At 39.7% G+C, this 19,693-nt stretch overlaps 1 protein-coding gene across 3 annotated transcripts in view; it reads left to right on the top strand.

Moving 5' to 3' along the window:
- Nucleotides 1–4,451: 4,451 nt before the first annotated feature.
- The window catches only part of LOC105035606 (uncharacterized), a 74,537-nt gene continuing 59,295 nt past the window's right edge, over nucleotides 4,452–19,693 (top strand). For 2 of the 3 annotated variants that reach the window (XM_073256672.1, XM_029261992.2), the window contains exons 1-3: nucleotides 4,452–4,673; nucleotides 4,957–5,083; nucleotides 5,174–5,704. In XM_073256672.1, coding sequence (XP_073112773.1) covers nucleotides 4,635–4,673; nucleotides 4,957–5,083; nucleotides 5,174–5,704 — 697 coding nt within the window. In that variant the 5' untranslated portion in view covers nucleotides 4,452–4,634. The remainder of the gene's footprint in view (nucleotides 4,674–4,956; nucleotides 5,084–5,173; nucleotides 5,705–19,693) is intronic. The other variant, XM_010911208.4, reaches the window with a different exon arrangement.

Raw genomic sequence — 19,693 nt, forward strand, 5'->3', positions numbered from 1 at the left:
AGGAACTTTCCGGCCACCTTCTCTTGGCAAAGCTCGAAGCCCTTGATGAAGGCATCCTGGCCAAACTGGACCTACAGATCCTCCATCTCGGAGGAGGTCTTGAACTCCTCCACTGCTCGGGCCCCTGCCTTCGAGACTAGGGATGGGATCTGTGCCTTCAGCTCAGAGACCTGTGCCTTCAACTCGGAGACCTCGGCCTCTGCCTTCTTTCTTTCCTCCTCCAAGGCGGCCCTCAGATCGGATAAGGTTGCCCCTCCTCCTGCAATGCCTCCTTGAGACTTGCGACCTCGACGATCTTCTCCTTGAGGCAAGCGGCCTCGGCCAGACGACCTTCCTCCGTCTGGGCTGCCTCCTTCTTGGCGTTCTTCATCGCCTCGACGTTGGCGATGAGCTAGTGTCCAATCTGCAAGAGCGGTCCGGGAGTCAATATAAAAGCTAAGGAATAAACTAAGTAAAGAAGCGAGAAGAAGAAAAAAAGTAAATTGATCTACCTCGAGCAAGAATCCCAGAGAGTCCCAGATTCGTTGCTCAGGATCAGCATAGACGATCCTGTGGATGACCTCGACAGAATGCACCCTTCGACCAGCCTCTTTATTAAATCCCTATTGTTGAAGGGATTTTCTCCAGATCTTCCTCGGAGCTGTCGGCCCCCTCGATGGCAGCCTTGCGGCTGCGGCTCTTGCGGACCAGGGTCTTCTTCCTCCTCCTCCTTTCGGCCCCTGGTGCCCCCTCGGGATGAGTCTTTGGAGCGAGAATCTCGGCCAGGGGGCTCCTTGAAGAGGCTCGGGGGACTTCGGGCTCGACGTCAGAGGGGGCATCGACGGCAACGGCCATCTGGACAGGCACGATCGAGCTCGTCTCTTCTGTCCTGGCTCTCTTCGTCGACCCCAAAGTTGCGGCGTCTTTTCTCTTGTGGGTTTTGAGACCCTGGCTAACCTTCGAGCCACGCCTGTGTCCATGTCTGTAATAAAAGAAGATCGGCACGGCTCAGAAAAAAAATGAATGATGTATATATAGTAATAATAGTACCGGTAGGGTTCAGAGGACTCAGGCCGACGTTGAATAAGAGTTGTTCCTTCAGAAGGTCGGAGAGAGGGGAGCTGGATAGGCCTCAAGCTTATTGGAGGCTTCGAGATCGTCCCTTCCCAGGCTAGAAGCCCGGCGAACAGAATCCTTAGATAGCCTTAGGGAGGTAATCCCAGCTCTAAGATCGGACATCGAATGTAGAAGTACTTCTCCTTCCAGTTGTGGATAGAAGAGGGGGGCGCCTTTCAACAACCCCTTTCTACCGAACTGAAGGGAGAAGTACCACCAGTCCTTTGCCGAAGGGTGATGCTTGAAAGTATAGAAGTTCCTAAACAAAGAAAGGGTTGGCTGGACTTCGGCTAGGCGATAGAGAGAAAGAAATCTATCAGAAATCTAAAGGAGTTCAGCACTACAGAAACTAAAGAAATGTTTAAGAAGCGGAAGAGAGCGATAACAAAAGGCAGAAGCAGAAGTCGAAGCCCGACGCGGAAAGCTTCTTGGTATAAACAGAAGCAGCCAGAGGAAGGAGCGTTAGCCCGACTAGTTGGCCCGGGAAGCTCCAGCTCGTACTCCGGAGGAACCCCATACTGAATCCTAATCAGTGAGAGTTCCTCCGGAGTCAGAGAGCTGGGGATGGTGTCTGGTATAAAGATCAGACAAGATTCTTCTACAGAGCTAGGATTTTGTGGGACTGGAATGGATGAACTCCTAAAACTGCTAGAGGAGGAAGTGTTGGAGGACATTTTGAATCAAGTAAAAACCCTAAAAATCCCAAAAAAATTGAAAAAAATAAGAGATGGGGCACTCGCGAAAAACTGAAAAGGCGGAATGTAAAGGAGGAAAAACAGAAGAAGAACAGCAGGGAAGAAAAAAAAGAAAGAAGAGAAGAGTTCTGGAACTAACCTAGGCTGGTCCGAGAGGTGCAGAGATGCAGAGATGGGGATCGACTCGAAGAATGCCTAAGGCTGAGAGGGATGGAACTCTCGGGGAAGAAGAAGGGCACCAACAGGACTCTCAGGCAAAGTGAAATCCCTGGAGGAGGGGAGCGGGTTTAAATAGGCAACAGGGCCCGACGCAGTAATGATTGCGGATCTCCTCTGGCCGATCTACACTCGCTGCGTGTCCTACTCACCATAGCAGGTGGCTAAAAGCAGCTGGCAACTGATAGAATCATTATTACACTATACCTAGAGCAATGCTCCAGCGAGAATTCTGAAAAAATCTTTTCGGATCGCCTTGATTTGAAAAGGCTCCAGCACCAGCGCGCCAAGCACCAAAATATCTGGAAACAACCGAGTACAGAAATCGAAGGAGGCAACTTCGACTGTGAAAATCTCTCCATACTTTCTTCATTCGAAATTCGAACTCGAAAGTAGGGGGATTGGTGTTGGGTATAAAATAACCCCAGTCGAAGTTCGTAAAAGGCCGACCCTTTCAGGGCTCTTCCGGCTTCCAACCTTGTGTGGCATCTTTCCGAACTCCCTCGACCGTCCGAGCTTCCATAATGCCATTCGGACTTCTCCAATCATGAGCTCCTCCATTCATCTACCGGACTGCTTCAAATACTCTCCGGGCTTTATTATCAATTGATTTTCTACAGTAACCAGACTCCATCCAAGTTTCTACGGCGGTCGACCGTCCTTCGAATTTCATTCGAGCTTCTACCGCAAGCAGTCTGCTCCGAGCTTCTACCGCAAGCGGTCTACCCCGGACCTCTACTGTAATCGAATCCCTTCCGAGCTTCTATTACAGGCGGACTTCAGTCGAGCCTCTACAATAAGCGATCTCCATCCGGACTTTTATAAGAACCGGACTCTGTCCGAACTTCTACAGCGGTTGGATTCCGGACGAACTTCTACAACGGACGTGCTCCAGCTGTCGGACTTCTACAGCGACCGACTGTCTCTGGTGCCTTCCGCACCTCTCCAGCCATCAACCTTCAACAGTGCCAGCCGCCCTTCCACAGACCCATCCGGTCTCCTCCAGCAGACGAACTTCCGCAATGCTATCAGCCGACCTTCTGCCGGATCCCCCATGCAACCGGACCTCTCCGATGGACAGCCCTCAGACATGCTTCTACATCAGATAAATTTCAGACGGACTTCTCTGGCAATCGGATCTCTACCTAACTTCACCAACAGAAAGTTTCTGTCCGAGCTTCTACAGCAGATGACTCCCGTCTGCAGCATCAGCGCCCAAGGCATCCGACAACAGCAGACCCGTCAGCAACCTCGAAAATATCCGAGCTTCTCCTGGATTGATGAGACAGAAAGCCATTCCGCTCCATCAGACATCAGCCGAGCTTCAGCCGTCAGATCCGAACTCTCTGGCAAGTCACGACAACAGACATCACTCCACTCTCTGTAACGGATTCCACGTGGCTCCACCACTCTCTGACAAGTCGCGACAACGGACACCACTCCACTCTCTGTAACAAACTCCACGTGGCCCTGAACGGCCCCCTGACGCCACTACTCTCCGTAACAAACTTCGCGTGGTCCTGAACAGCCCACTATCAGGCGGTTACAGACGTCGCTGTCAATCAATTACGCTCTTCGTCTATAAAAAGGGGCCCTCAGATACGTTCTTCTCTAAGCTCAAAACTCTATCTCGAAACTCTGCTAAAATCCCATTCGAGTGCTCCATTTCTGTTGAGGCAGAATACTGACTTGAGCGTCGGAGGGTCTTGTCGGAGCACCCCCAGTTCCGGTTTAGACTTCCCTTACAGGTCCCGATGGTGGACGCGATCCCTTCGGCTCCAACTTCTCCAAAGTCGACGAAATTCTACACCAATATAACCAATATATATATATATATATAAAATCAGACGTTATTATCTTTTGAAATATTAATTGTGCCTCATTAAATATATATATAATCATACATTATTATCTTTTGAAGTATTAATCGTGTATAGCATTTTGTTTTCCTATTTACTATGTCAGGATATTTTTTTTTTTTTGGTAATAAACCCCGGAACTTGATAGTGTGGATGGCCATTAATTATGACAATGTTGTTTAACAATTGTAAACATAGTAATTAAATATTCTCACTATTATGTATATAAAATATAACGGCTTTACGTGGTTATTTTCATAAAGATAAAAATACATCATTTGCTCTAAACAAATGATTTATTTGTTAATACTATTATTCCGTTGTTAGATTTTGTTATTTTTATCTATTTCTATTAATTATAATGACCAATAATAACAATGGCAGTAGTAATTTGCGCATGCTTTTGAGTTTTGATTTATCGAACAACCACAGTAAAAAAACTAATGTAATCATAATTTACACCCAATTAAAAGTGTCCTTACACAAATATATCGGAAATCACCTGCCGTTAAACGTTAGGGGCAACCTCGCAATTCAACTCGATGCCAGTTCCTTTTACCACCAACGACCCACTTCTTTAGCTTGTCCGAAAGCCGGAGGACCACTCGCTACAGCTTCCTTGCGATTTACGTCTAAGATTAGACTGCCGGACCGCCGGACCAAAGCAGTACTGCCAGTCGCCAGAGGCGGGCCACCCTCCCCCCTTTCCCCGTCTCCTTCCTCCTCTTCCTTCTCCAATTCCGTTCATTTCCTTCTTTCCCTCTCTCCGATGGACTACGAAAGAATCGAAAAGCCCTTTTCCCCTCAGGTACAATCCCTCCTTCTCTCTCTCGGAACTCCTCTCCTTTCCGAGAACTGATCTCAGATATTCTCACGGGAAAGCTGGCCCTCTGGGACCCTCCCAATCTCCCTCCCTTGCTTCGAGTTTGCTGCAATTTTCGTCTTATTGTGCTTTTCCTCCGATTAGATCCCTGCCTTTTATTCGCAATGATTAAACCGTGAAAAGGACTAGAAATGGAGCGGGTAAAAGGTGTTGATCTGATGAGAAACATTGGATTGCTAAGATTTTGATGTAAGCTTTTCTGCTTCAGGGCGGTGGGTTTTCCCCTGGGAAGCTGCGAGCGATGCTTCTTGGAGTGGAGAAGAAGCGGAAGGAAGAGGAGGAGCTGGAGGCTAGGTTCTCTTTGAGATCCGGCCCCCCTGAGATCGAAGATAGACGTGAGTTTCCTCCTTTCTCTGTGTTTGGTATGAATTCAGGCTTAAATTAGCTGTTTTTTTTTTTGAGAGAAATGAGGTGAATTTTGGCAGGTGCTAGTGCTGTGGAGAGATGCAGGGACGTAGACATGGTGAGCTTGCATCCGGAATGCTCCACTTCGATGGAGACAGTAAGTGTTCATAGATCGATGGCTGGCTCGAGGATTCGGTTGGAGCAGGATGATGCATTTGAGTCTGAGAGCATGTCATCTGGCTTCGAGTTTCAGAAGGCGGAGCGAGCGCCGCACCGGTCTGCGCTTATTCTGCCGTTCTCGAAGCCAGCACCTTCAAAGTGGGATGATGCCCAGAAGTGGATCGCGAGCCCCACGTCGCACCGCGGGGGAAAGGCCGGCGGAGGACAGTTCAGGAAGCCAGGTTTGACTGGGTATGGGAATCGACAGGCTGCCACCAGGGTTGTTTTGGAGGTTACAGAGGAAGTGGACACCAAGAGGATTGATCCAAGTCAAGAAAAGAAGGAAGTTCAAGAGCATAAGAGTGTGAATTGGGTGCCTGAACCTTACCCTATTGTGGATTCAGCTGTGAAGCCTGCGCTCATTGTTGACAACCCAATTGCTGATTCTGAAAGTAAGAAAAAGCTTCTTCATTCTGTTGATATTTATTGGCATGATATATTAACCATTTTTAGAACTCTATGCCTGAGGTTTTGTACAACCAGTGGCCTTTCTCTGGTTATGATGGAACGTAAGGCAGTCAAATTGAAGGATAAGAATAAAATTTTGTTTCCTGCTTCTTGAACTTGCAATTTTTGTTGTAGCAAGTTTTGGTACCATCCTAAGAATACAGAGATCTGGTGCCCAAGACCAAGGCTTTAAATCCTGTAGGACAGAGGTGCCTGGTATCTTCATAGAGCGGATGTCTCACTGTCCCTTCCCGTCTCGATAGTTGTTCCGATCATGCATCTGAATAGCTATCCTCCTTTTCTCTCTCCTTCTTTTTCATTTCTTTCTTTTTTTTTTTCTTTTCTTCTTCTTTTCTTTCTTTTCTTTTTTTTTTTGTTTCATTTTCTTATCCCTTCTTTTTTTTTTTTATCCCTTTTTCTTATTATTTTTTTTCTTTCTTCCTTATTTTCTTTTTCTTCTGCTTTTTTTCTTTAACTTTTTTTCTTTCTTCATCTTCCTTTCTTTCTTCTTACTTTCTTCTTTTTTTTCCTGCATAGATAGATTTCGGAGTCCCAACTCTGTCCCAATCCCATTTTCTCATAGAAGTGGGACAGGACGGTCGGGACACCTTCCGTCCCATTGGGACATAAAATCTTTCCTAAAACCACCTTTGGTAGTTCTGGCTAGAGAGGTATCACATAGTCAAATACCTTGTTTTTTTATTACAATAGCAAACAATGTTCCTTCTGTGAAGTTTTAGAACAAAGTGGAGAAAAGCAGAGAGGAAGTTGAAATGAAGGCCTTATTAACAAAAAGATTAAGTGCTACTAGTGGCTACATAACTGCACATACCAAATAGGAAAAATTTTGTTCTTTCACATCAACATGCATATCATCTTACTGTGAAATTGTTAGTACCAAGCACAAGACCTCCTACTCTGCTTCTAATAAGAAAAGCTAAATCGTAGCCTGACTTTCAAGCCACTGCCAAAGAGAACCATTACTCACATAGCTGGACCTCTACAAAATTATGCAAGTGAGGCCCTCGCTCGCAAGAGGTGGTGTTGGGTTTCCATCACGTAGCAGAATATGAATTACAAAAATTTTTAACATACATAGAAGAAGTTTTAACATTTAAAACTAGCCGATCGGAACACAAATCCTAGAATCTTCTTGCAGACTTCAATCAAACCAAAACAAGCACGCAATAGGGAAGAAGCTATACTTTTTGAAGATGATAATCCAGGAACATAATGGTCTCCATGAGATTCTAAAGTAGAAACCCTCCAACAGTGATCCACACAGGACTGATTAGGATTCTTCCCAATCGATGTAGTGCTGTAGCCTTTCTTTACAAGAACACTGTTGGCTTTTCTTCTCAAAGAACGATTGCACCACTATCTGTACGCCTTCGAATCCTCCACTAGGATCACGCCAATAATCTCTTCTCAAGAGATCTCACCATCCAAATTTGATTCGGAACTCCAACACTTAGAAAAATCAAATCCTAGGACAAGCAACCCTTGCTTTCTTTTTTTCTCTCTTTTCTCTTCTTTCTATTTTTCCTCTCTTATTTTTTCTTATCTTTTTCTCTGATTTTTCTGACTTTTTTCTCTCTTATCCCATGCCTAACAACCAGGAAATCATGGCCTTAATCCATATATGGTGCCCTCTTTATATAAGGGAAGAAGCGACGCCAAGGAGTTCAAGGGGCGCCAACTCTTGGCGCTCCACTTCCTCACATGGAGATTAATTTCTTCGTGTGTTATTTTATGGCGCAGAAGAGCCTTCAAACAGAAGGACTCCTTTTCTGTGCCCCATAATTCCCTTATTTAATTAGCGTGGGATATTAAGAGGTGGCGTGGAATATTAAGGAAAGAAGTTAAGAGTCTTAAGTGAGAAGGACTCTTCCTTCTCACCGCAAATAAATGTCGCATATTTATTTCTAGGCGTGGAAATCAGATGGGTGGCGTGGAGGACTCCTGCACATGAAACACTTTCATGTTGAGTAAGAAATCAACCTAATCTAATTAGGTTCAAGGCTACAGGTTAGATTTAGCTCAAACTCCTTTGAACTAACCTAATTGGGAATTTGGGTCAATACAATGTGCTAGCATATCAAATAACTCATAGGATTTATAATAAACTCTAATTAGATGAGACCAAAATAAAATTCTAAAGTGTGACTTATTGGGTTCTATATCTAGCTAACAGTGGATCAGGCTCATGACCTAAACCAATCCAATTGAATTAGGTCAACCCAAATGCACCAATTAATTAGAACTCTTTTTAATTAATTCTTGAATTAAACTCTTTTAATTCTTGCGAGTCCATAAGTCAAGATTGATGTCTAGCAACATGTCATGACCATCCGAAAGAGATGAAATTTGGTGGAAATATCAAAATTATCCTTCAGTGGTAAGTTACCGTATAATTCAATTCTTCGATTATATAACATCCCAGATGAGCTATGGGTATGGAATCATGTCAAACCCAAATGCTTATCTATATATATCTCGATTAGATGGTGATGATTTAATTGATGATACATTAGAAATCCTTTCTAATTATCATCCTGCTTTGGTCAAAGACTTCCTGAATCATCAACCTATGAGATCACATAGGATGTTTGCTTTTCTTATTAGGAGTGACCGATCCCTTATTGACCATTCATAACCTCTATGCATACCTCAACATATCCAGAACACCCCACACAAGGATCAAAGAATAAAGCTAAGGAATGAATCAAAATATAGATTTATGTACATAAGGTACCATGATGATCTTAGATCTAAGGATCACTTGCATAATTCCCACTAGAGAATAACCAGCTGACATGCATATAAGGCTCCATCAAATATTTTCTCGTACGTCAATTCAGTGAACTCATTCTTTAATGAGCACCCACATCTTTGTATTAGTGTCACTACACAAGTGGTTGTGAGATCAACCATCATCTTCATCGAGCATACATAAGATGTGCCAGTTTTATCAGTATCATTGATCTCTGGCTCAATGAAACAACGATTGGAAATATTTTAGATTAGGACTATCAAGAATTTAAGTTTCACTAGCATGATCTCATCATGGCCCTAAAATTATTGCCCTAACCTATGGAATTCATTCTAATCTTAAACAAGCATAAGTTGCAGCATATAATGAATCAAAATATCTAACTTTATTAATAATAAATATCAATTATATGAGTTTCGAAGATAAAAATACAGAAAAATATCTCATCGTATCATACATGCAATTGGCTTATAGAGCATTATTTTTTCAATCTCCTAATTGCACTAAAGCTTATCACCCCTATACTTGATGCTCATGCAATCTAGGTGGCGGTCAAACTGTTGCAATGACAAGACCTTAGTGAATGGATTTGCTATATTGTTTTTGATGTTAACTCGCTCTCGATCATATCGCATCTTTCGACTATCTTTCGAACGAGGTGGAATCATCTTAGAATATGTTTGGATTTATGATGAGACCTCTGCTCCTTAGCTTGAGCAACTGTCTCAGTATTGTCACAATAAAGAGGCACCGGTTGTTCAATTTCAGAAACCATATCCAATTCTGAGATGAACTTCTTCATCCAGATGATTTTCTTAGCAGCCTCTAGCAGCAATGTACTCGATCTCAGTGATTGAGTCAGCTACTGTCTGCTGTTTGAAATTTTTTTAACTCACTACACCACCATATAGGGTGAATACATATCCTGATATGAATTTGCTATCATCCGGATTAGATTGAAAACTAAAATCAGTAAAGTCTTTCAGTTTCAAATCAGATCCTCCATAAATAAGAAAAATATCTCTAGTCCTCAAATACTTGAGAATGTTTTTCATAGCTTTTCAACGATTCTCTTCTGGATCTGTCTGAAATCTGCTTACAATGCCTAAGGCATAAGCTACATCAGGCTTGGTCACAGCATAGCATACATAATCGATCTTACAGTCGAAGTATAAGGAATAGAACTCATTCTATTTCTCTCTTCAGGTGTCTTAAGAGATATCTTCTTAGAGAGTTGTATGCCATGACTCATGGGTAAGTAACTTTTTTTACTTCCTTTCATGTTGAACCTCTTCAATACTAGGTCTATGTGCCTAGACTGGGACAAGTCAAGCATCCTCTTTGATCTATCTCATAGATCTTTATACAAAGTATATAGGATGCTTCATCCAAGTCTTTCATGAAAAATTTTTGTAATAGCCAGATTTTGACCGATAGTAATATAGAGATGTCATTTTCAATAAGCAGTATGTCATCCACATATAAGATCAAAAAAAAATAACGCTCCCACTAGTCTTCTTATACACACACGGTTCATTCATATTTTTGATAAAAATCAAATGATTTGACTGTCTTATCAAAACAGATGTTTCAACTCTTTGATGCCTGCTTTAATCTATAAATAGATTTTTTTAATTTGCATTCTTGATTTGCCCTCTCATTGGAGACAAATCCTTCTAGCTAAGTCATATAGATTTCTTCCTCAAGATTTTTATTGAGAAAAGCAGTCTTGACATCCATCTGTCAGATCTCATAGTCATGATATGTAGCTATAGTAAGCATGATCCGAATAGACTTGAGTATGGCTACAGACGAAAATGTTTCTTCATAATTAACACTTTGTCTTTGTCTGAAATCTTTTGTTACTAGTCTGGCCTTATAGGTCTCTACCTAATCATCTACTCTAATCTTCTTTTTGAAGATCCATTTGCGGCTTATTGGGGTCACACCCTCAAGCGCATCAACCAAAGTCCAAATTTGGTTGGCATACATGGAGTCCATTTCGAATTTCATGGCTTCAAACCATCTGTCAGAGATACTACTCATGACTGCCTCCGAATAGGTCGTAGGATTATTATTCTTAATGGTGTGTGATGAGTTGTCATTCTCAATGACAAATCCATATCTGAGTGGTACATTACCCACTCTACTTGACCTTCGGAGAGGTGTGTGTAGTGGCTGTCTCTCAATAATAGGTACATCAGATTGAGGATCAACTTATGGACTCTTTACATGTTGCTTTTGGATAAATTGTAGGTCTTGAACTTTCTTAAGTTCAACTGTCCTCCTACTGTCCCCTTCTTAGATAAACTCTTTTTCAGAAAGATGGCATGCCTACTAACAAATATCTTTTATTGAGTAGGATGGTAGAAGTAGTATCCTATATTTTTTTTAGGATAACCTATAAATCTGCATTTTTCTGATCTAGTACTAAGCTTATGTCCATCAATATTTTTCACATAAGCAGGGCAACCTTAAATCTTAAGATGTTTAAGATTGGGCCTCTTCTCTTTCCATATCTTATATGAAGTGCTAGAGACAGACTTAGTTGGTAGTTTGTTCAAAATATATGCTGCGGTTTTGAGAGCAAATCTCTAGAAGGAGATCGAAAGATGTATAAAGCACATCATGGACTACACCATATCTAATAAGATGTGATTCTTTCTTTCTGCAATACTATTTAATTATGGAGTATAAGGTGTCTATTTAGAGAGAATATCATTTTCTTTTAAATGATCAAGAAACTCACTAATTAAGTATTCTCCTCTTTGATCCGATCGAAGAGCTTTAATATTTTTATCAGTTTATTTCTCAACCATTCTTTGGTACTTTTTAAACTTATCAAAGATTTCAGATTTATATTTCATTAAATACACATATTCGAATCTAGATAAATCATCAATAAATGTGATGAGATAGGAGTATCCATCTCTGACCTGAGTCGACATTGGACCACAAACATCAGTACGTACTAGGCCCAAAATATCATTTGCTTTATTTCCATATCCAGTAAATGGAGTCTTGGTCATCTTACTCATGAGACAAGATTCACAAGTTTCATATGATTCAAAACCATAAGGATCAAAGAACTTTTTTTTATATAACTTGTTAATCCTTGACTCATTGATATGATCAAGTTGGCAGTGCCAGAGGTATGTGACATTCACATCTTTTCTTTTTCTTCATTTGATCAACATGAAGAATATTATTATTAAGTGACAAGAATAAAAGATCATTATCTATAAAAGCATTACCATAACATTAATTAGAAAAATAAATAGAGCAATCATTGTTCTTTTCTTTTTATTTCAAAACCTTGTTCCAATAACACAGGTACAGAAATAATATTTCTAACAATGTTTGGCACATAGTAACAGTTTTTCAATTCCAAAATTTTGTCTGAAAGCAACTTCAACAACTTGGTTTCTACGGCTTCGGTCTGGATAGACTCTCCACTAGCGCCGAACAGCACGAAGTCACCTTCATTCAGACTCTTTATTTTTTGCAGACCCTACAACGATTTACAAAGATGTGAGCCACAGGTGGTATTTAATACCCAAGAGTCTGAGGTTGAAGTACCTAATTATAAATTTATTTGTATCATATACAAATCTTTAGCAATACTTGCTTCTTTATGCTTCAAACTTGCAAGGTAGTCCTTGCAGTTCTTCTTCCAGTGCCCTTCCTTACCGCATTGATAACAAGTACCCTTGGCGGAGACTTTCTTCATTTTTTTCTTACAGATGCTAGCCTTAGGGTTCATCTTTTTCATAGAACCTTTCTTGTCTTTCTTCTTGGGGATCTTATCTATAAGAAGAACAGGAGCTTTTTTACCCTTGAAATGGCTTTCAGCTGTCTTCAATATATTGAGCAGCTTAGGCAGGCTAGTGTTCAGTTAGTTTATATGATAGTTTATGACAAACTGTGAGAAGAAATCAGGGAGGGATTGCAGGATCAAATTTTGAATCAGCTCACCATCCATGGCAAAATCTAATTGTTCAAGACGAGTGATCAGATCAATCATCTTAAGGACATGAGTTTGTATGGAGGTGGTTTCACTCATCCTGGCACGGAATAACTGCTTAAATATCTCATATCCAGTAGTTTAGCTTTGTTCTCCATATAACTCTTTTAAGTTAAGGAGTATGGAAGGAACATCCATGCCATTGCTCATAGAGGCAAGCATGATGCACTTGACAATCACACTATCATCTTATCACATCTTGTATGTGGCTCTTTCTTCCTCGTAGCATCTTCACCAATCATATCGGATGCAGGGGTATCCAGAATATAGGAGACTTTCTCCTGTGCGATAATAATTCTCAGATTCCTCAACCAATCTACATAATTTGATCCGGTCAACTTGACATCAAGTATGTCACGCAGTGAAAGTGAGGATGCCATTATACAGATTAATATATAAGTACAAGAACACAATATAAGCAGACAACTCATGATGACATGCACAACTAGATTAGGACTTTTGTCTAATTGGATCTTCCACTTTTTAACAAATTTCATAGCCCTCAAGTATGAAAACGAGAAACATGGTCATGTTTCTAAGTGGGGTTAAGATCCCTATTCTTCACAAACATCTTGTGAATAGCATAACAAGCATTCATGAGTTCAAGGATAGGTAACTCTTTACCAATTGTATCTCATACAATTTTCAACATTTTTCTTACCTCTAGAACACCCATAGTCTTATGGATAGCACAACAAACTACAGTGCTCTAGTTAAGTTTGATCTTTCATTCCTATATGGTCATATTTAAACAATACTGTCCTTGTGGATAGCACAACAAAGCAACACTATTCAAATATACCATAAACATCTATATACTCTATTGACTTAGCATGAATGAAGGCCTTTGTAGTATCTACATCACTAAGCAATCCAAATTCGAAACTCAATAAACCAAATTGGCCAGATAAGTCGGTGGGAGGCTCCTCGATGCTTTTCTTAGACACCAACAACTTGGCCAGATAAGCAAATGGAGTTAATTAAATAATCACCTTTGACACTTGCATTAGACATCAATTGATCAATGAATCCGAAATTCGGTTAGCAAGTGAATCCCGATATTATAACTTAATATAATTTTTAACTGAGGATCTTTGACTAGTCTCATGCACATCCTAACTATAACATCATATGGAATATACATGTCATAAGAAAGAAGACAATATCATGCATTATACCATGCTATTCAAGTTGTAATATCATTCATATGCGTATGCTAAAAATCATGATTGCAAAGATTATGCAGGGTGTACTTTTAACTTTGGTTCAACACTTGAGTCAATATCATTTGACTATGATTTAGACTCAACTCTTTGATCCAATCACATGTCAAATTTGACTTGGGCCAACATATTAAATCAACATTCAAATCCTAATCTAATTAGGCTTTACCAAGTCAACAACTAGGCTAAAAACAATACACCTTAATTAAAATTGATTAAAACACCAATCTACCATGAATCATAAAATTTTAGATTATGATAAATTCCAAATTTAACAACTGAAATTTAAAGTCTAACTATGATCATGGTCAAAAATAATTTTTGATTTAAAGATCGATGTAAGCAATCGATTAAAACATTTTGGCATCATATGAATTAGATCAAATCTATACTACTACAATAGCATTTGTTTGATTGAATCTAACGAGGGTGGTTCTGATACCACTGTTGGGTTCCGATCACGTAGCAGAATATGAATTACAAAAATTTTTAACATGCATAAAAAAAGTTTTAACATTTAAAACTAGTCGATTGAAACACAAATCCTAGAATCAGTAGAAGTCCTCCAACGGTGATCCATATAGAACTGATTAGGATCCTTCCCAACCGATGTAGTGTTGCAGCCTTTCTTCATAAGAATACTGTCAACTTTCCTTCTCAAGGAACGATTGCACTACCACCTGTACGCCTTTGAATCCTCCACTAGGATCACGTTAAGAACCTCTTCTTAAGAGATCTCACCACCCAAATTTGATTTGGAACTCCAACATTTGGAAAAATCAAATCCTAGGACAAGCAACCCTTGCTTTCCTTTTTCTCTCTTCTCTCTTCTTTCTATTTTTTCTCTCTTGTTTTTTCCTGTCTTTTTCTATGATTTTTCTGACTTTTTTCTCTCTTATCCCACGCCTAACAACCAAGAAATCAGGGCCTTAATCCATATGTGGTGCCCCCTTTATATAAGGGAAGAAGCGACGCCAAGGAGTCTAAGGGGCGCCAACTCTTGGCGCTTCACTTCCTCACGTAGAGATTAATTTCTTCGTGTGTTATTTTATGGTGCAAAAGAGCCTTCAAACAGAAGGACTTCTCTTTTGCACCCCATAATTCCCTTATTTAATTGGCGTGGGATATTAAGAGGTGGCATGGAATATTAAGGAAAGAAGTTAAGAGTCTTAAGTCAGAAGGACTCTTCCTTTTCACCACAAATAAATGTCGCACATTTATTTCTAGGTGTGGAAATCAGATGGGTGGCGTGGAGGACTCTTGTGCATGAAACACTTCCATGTTGAGTAAGAAATCAACTTAATCCAATTAGGTTCAAGGCTACAGGTTAGGTTTAGCTCAAACTCTTTTGAACTAATCTAATTTGGAACTTAGGTTAATACAATGTGTTAGCATATCAAATTAACCCATAGGATTTACAATAAACTCTAATTAGATCAGACCAAGATCAAATCCCAAAGTGTGACCTATTGGGTTCCATATCTAGCCAGCAGTGGATTCAGGCTCATGACCTAAACTAATCCGATTGAATTAGGTTAGTCCAAATGCACCAATTAATCAGAACTTTTTCTAATTAATTTTTGAATTAAACTCCTTTAATTCTTGCAAGTCCACAAGTCAAGATTGACATCTAGCAACGTGTCATGGCTACTTGAAAGAGATAGAATTTGATGGAAATATCAAAATTATCATTCAATGGCAAGTTACCGTGTAATTCAATTCTTCGATCATACATTCTAGATGAGCTATGGGTATGAAATCATATCAAATCTAAATGCTTATCTATATTTATCTCGATCAGATGGTGATGATTCAGTTGATGATACATTAAAATTTTTTTTTTCTAATTATCATCCTGTTTTGGCCAAAGACTTTTCGAATTATCTATGAGATCACATAAGATGTTCGCTCTCTTTATTAGGAGTGATCGATCCCTTATTGACCACTCACAATCTCTGTGCACACTTCATTATATCCAGAACACCCCACACAAGGATCAAAGAATCAAGCTAGAAAATGAACCAAAACATAGATTCATGTACACAAGGTACCATGATGATCTCAGATCTAAGGATCACTTGTACAACTCTCACTAGAGAACAACCAGCTGACATGCATATAAGGCTCCATCAGATGTTCTCTCATAGGTCAATTCAGTGAACTTATTCTCTAATGAGCACTCACATCTTTGTATTAGTGTCACTACACAAGTGGTTGTAAGATCAACCATCCTCTCCATCGAGCATACATAGGATATGTTAGTCTTACCGGTATCATTGATCTTCGACTCAATGAACCAATGACTGAAAATATTTTAGATTAGGACTATCAAGAATTTAGATCTCACTGGCATGATCTCATCATGGTCCTAAAACTATTGTTCTAACTTATAGGGTTTATTATAATTTTAAACAAGCATAAGATACAGCATATAATAAATCAAAATGCCTAATTTTATTAATCATAAATGTCAATTACATGAGTTTGGAAGATAAAAATAAAGAAAAATACTTTATCGTATCACACATGCGATTGGCTTGTAGGACGTTATTTTTTCAGTTGGAACAACTATTACTTCTCTTTCTCCTTGTAGTGTGCATTTGGTTAAGGTCAAGTTCCTTTTTCTTTGTATCTTTTAACCCATAGAGAAGGAATATTCTCATAGTTTTCATCACCATAATGTGATTTCATAACACAAAAACCAAATAAGCCCCACCATAATTACAAGGCCCCTTGTTGCAATATAACTAGGGGTAACAATAAGTGAACCCGACCCGACTTGAATCCGACTTTGATTAAACAGGTCTGGATTCAAGCTAACTAGGTTTAAATCGATTGACCTACTTAAACTGCTTTATTATCGAGTCAGATTTGGGTTCCAAACTCTAGACTCATTTAACCTATTTAAGTGACCTATTTAAACCACATCATTTACATCAGTCAAGTCCTAAGTCTCGAGACATTGTTTAGGGTATTAAACTAGTTAGGGACTAGGGTTTTGCTTCGCTCTTTATTCTCTTCTGGAGAGTTCTGAGCGGCGAGCAACCCCTTTCTATTCTTCATGATCGAGCAGTGATCTGGGCCCCTTTGATCGGCCACCTCAAGATCCCAACCTCCAATTCTCGATTAATGATGATGCCCTATCTCTACCTTGTTTCTTATTTGAAGAAGTGATGAGTGGTAACTTGAGCCCTTCCAACCATAGGCCACCTCATGATCTCTACTTTGAACCACCAACCGACCAATGATACCCTCTCTCTACCTTCTTTCTTGTTCGAAGAAGTGATAAATGTGGACTTGGGCCCTTTTGACCATGGGCTACCTCAGGATGACCAATGTCATGTCGTGACATCAAGATCCTAGCCATCAACCCCTGATCTCCTCTATCCTTGCCACCTTCTTTCCGAATCCTCCCGATTGCCGCCACATCTAGATCCTATCTCCCAACCTCACTCGCCGCTGCCATCACCTTCTCCTCAGGCCCTACATGGTGTAGGAAAGTTGGGTACCAAAGCAAGGCAAAGGACTAGTTTAAGCTCGCTAATTTGGTTCTGGCAAAGGTCAAGGGTTTCCCTACATGGCCAGCAAAGGTAAATTGGGATGGTTGGATTATGATTGTCTCGGCACAATTCTTTGTTATTTCTTAATCTATGCTCATCTCAAAATTTGACTACCATCTTCTTGGATTTTATCGAAAGTATGAAACATGACATTCAGGATTTTGGGATTTTGCTTTAATGGATAAATATCTGGATAGCTTGATTACATTTTGGTCGAAACTTTGTTCATGACCCTTTTGCTGTTCTTACTTGTGTAGTTTTTTTATCCTTTTTTGGATATTTATTTATGTATCAGAACTACTTAAAGCTACGAACTTCCTCTTCCTTTTTTCTTTTCTTTTTTAAATAATGTTTAAGAGTTAAGTTTAGCTGATTTCTTTTGTTTGTTTGTTTTCTTGTAAGGGAACGGTCATAACCTTAACATATTTATTTTTTATGTCAACAATGTGTGTCCATAGGCTTAATAGAAAGACTCATTAACTCTTTGATTAAGAGTTAATCAAAGAGTTTATAGACACTTTTGACCTATTTATTAAACAAGTTTAACAAGTTCAATTGGCTTACCTCTTTATTTACAATGACATGTTCAAGTTTCAAGCCTTGATTTGTTTAATAAACATGTCTGGTTTAGGTTTGGGATTTTTGGGCCTAACCTGCATCTGACCTGACCCATGTACAGCCTGACCTGTGTATGACCCAATCTAATGTGATTGCCACCTCTAGCTATAGCCTCTCTTCCATAAGAGTCATAGAAGCTAAAGTCCATTTCTTCTCTAGTTGAAATCCCTAAACATAAGTTGGATGGATTAGTTGTTGGAAATCTATTGTTGATATTTGCATATCAAATAAATAATTCTAAAAACTTGGATAAAATTGATTTTTTTAAAAAAGAAAAATAAGGCGTGTTTGGAACTGAGGGGTGTAGAGAACACTGTCCTAAGAATAGATTTTGACCCCTCATGTGGGTATAGGGTGATATTGTCCCAAAGGTACAAAGCACCAGGCTTAGCCCAAATCCTTCTATCATTAGTACGATCATGTGGAGGTGCGACCCAAGGATTCCTTTAGTTGCCCATAAGTATAGAAAGAGGGAATCAAAGAAAGGAAACATGGGAGGAGAGGAAAAAATATTTCTCACATGTAGAGGCTTGTTGGCTTTCTGTCTGTGTGCCTCAACCTAAGGTCTTTATATAGGCTTGGTCCAGGTAACCTCCCAAATCAGCAGTTTTGGGCCTGATGAACTTTTCATGCATGCATAATTGGCATGAAAAAGCATTTCCAATGGTAGATAGTGGGTTCAATAGCTGATTGTGAGGTGGTTATGTAAATAGTATTAGGAGCTTACTTAAGAATATAAAATGGCCACATGCATCATTTTCCCTCCATTCTTTCTTCTTTCTTTTCCCTCTATTCTTTTCCTTTGTCTTGTTCCACTAAACTTTCTATTTAGTTTCTTCATTGCTGTGACAGAATTTAGAGTTTCTTTTCAGCATTTCTTGTGCTAAAATCTAGACCTTGTTCTTTATGGTGACTTATTTAATTACAAATGGTCTTTTTAAGAATTTGAGCCAGATCTAACTTAGACCTGAACCCTACTCTACAGTAGATTCATATTTTGTAGCCAGAATTCCAACTAGAGCTACATCCAATCGCTGTAACAGTGGATGATCCAAAAATGTTGGCGATTGGTGCAAGGAAAGGCTAATCTGCATCAATTTGGAGATGATAATGAGTATTGGACATGATGTAATACTTATACAACATGGAGGTCTGTTTGGATGCCTCAGGCAAATGTCAGGCAGAAGATTATATTGGTGATTTGTTTCATCACAAGTGGTTGATTAGGAATGTAGTCCCAAATTATGTTGCATCTGAAACCTAAAGGTGCAACAGATTTATGTTTTGCAGCCAAAATTTCAACTAGAGCTACATCATATGGTCCATGCTTAAGCTCAATGTTATGGGGTGAACCAGCTGGCCTAAGCCTAGCTGGCATGAAGCCTAAAGGTTTCAACCTGAGTTTGCAGGGCTTCTACATCCCAAACTTGTGTTGGATTTGGCTTGATCCAGTCACCATACAGCATGATCCCCATTTGGCGATCTTGAGAGAAAGTGGGGACAGATAGAAATAGATAGAGAGAGAGAGGAGAAAGGCCTTCCTGGTTGATGGCATTGTGTCAGCAAATGATGGAATGAGAAATGGTAAATACCAGCATTAGAGGATATATATATATATATATATATATATATATATATATATATATATATAGAGAGAGAGAGAGAGAGAGAGAGAGAGAGAGAGAGAGATGGGACTTAATGTTGATCAGTATCATGGCATTCATTGGTGATATTCA

Source organism: Elaeis guineensis, chromosome 4 (genome assembly GCF_000442705.2).
Source record: "Elaeis guineensis isolate ETL-2024a chromosome 4, EG11, whole genome shotgun sequence".
NCBI lineage: Eukaryota > Viridiplantae > Streptophyta > Magnoliopsida > Arecales > Arecaceae > Elaeis > Elaeis guineensis.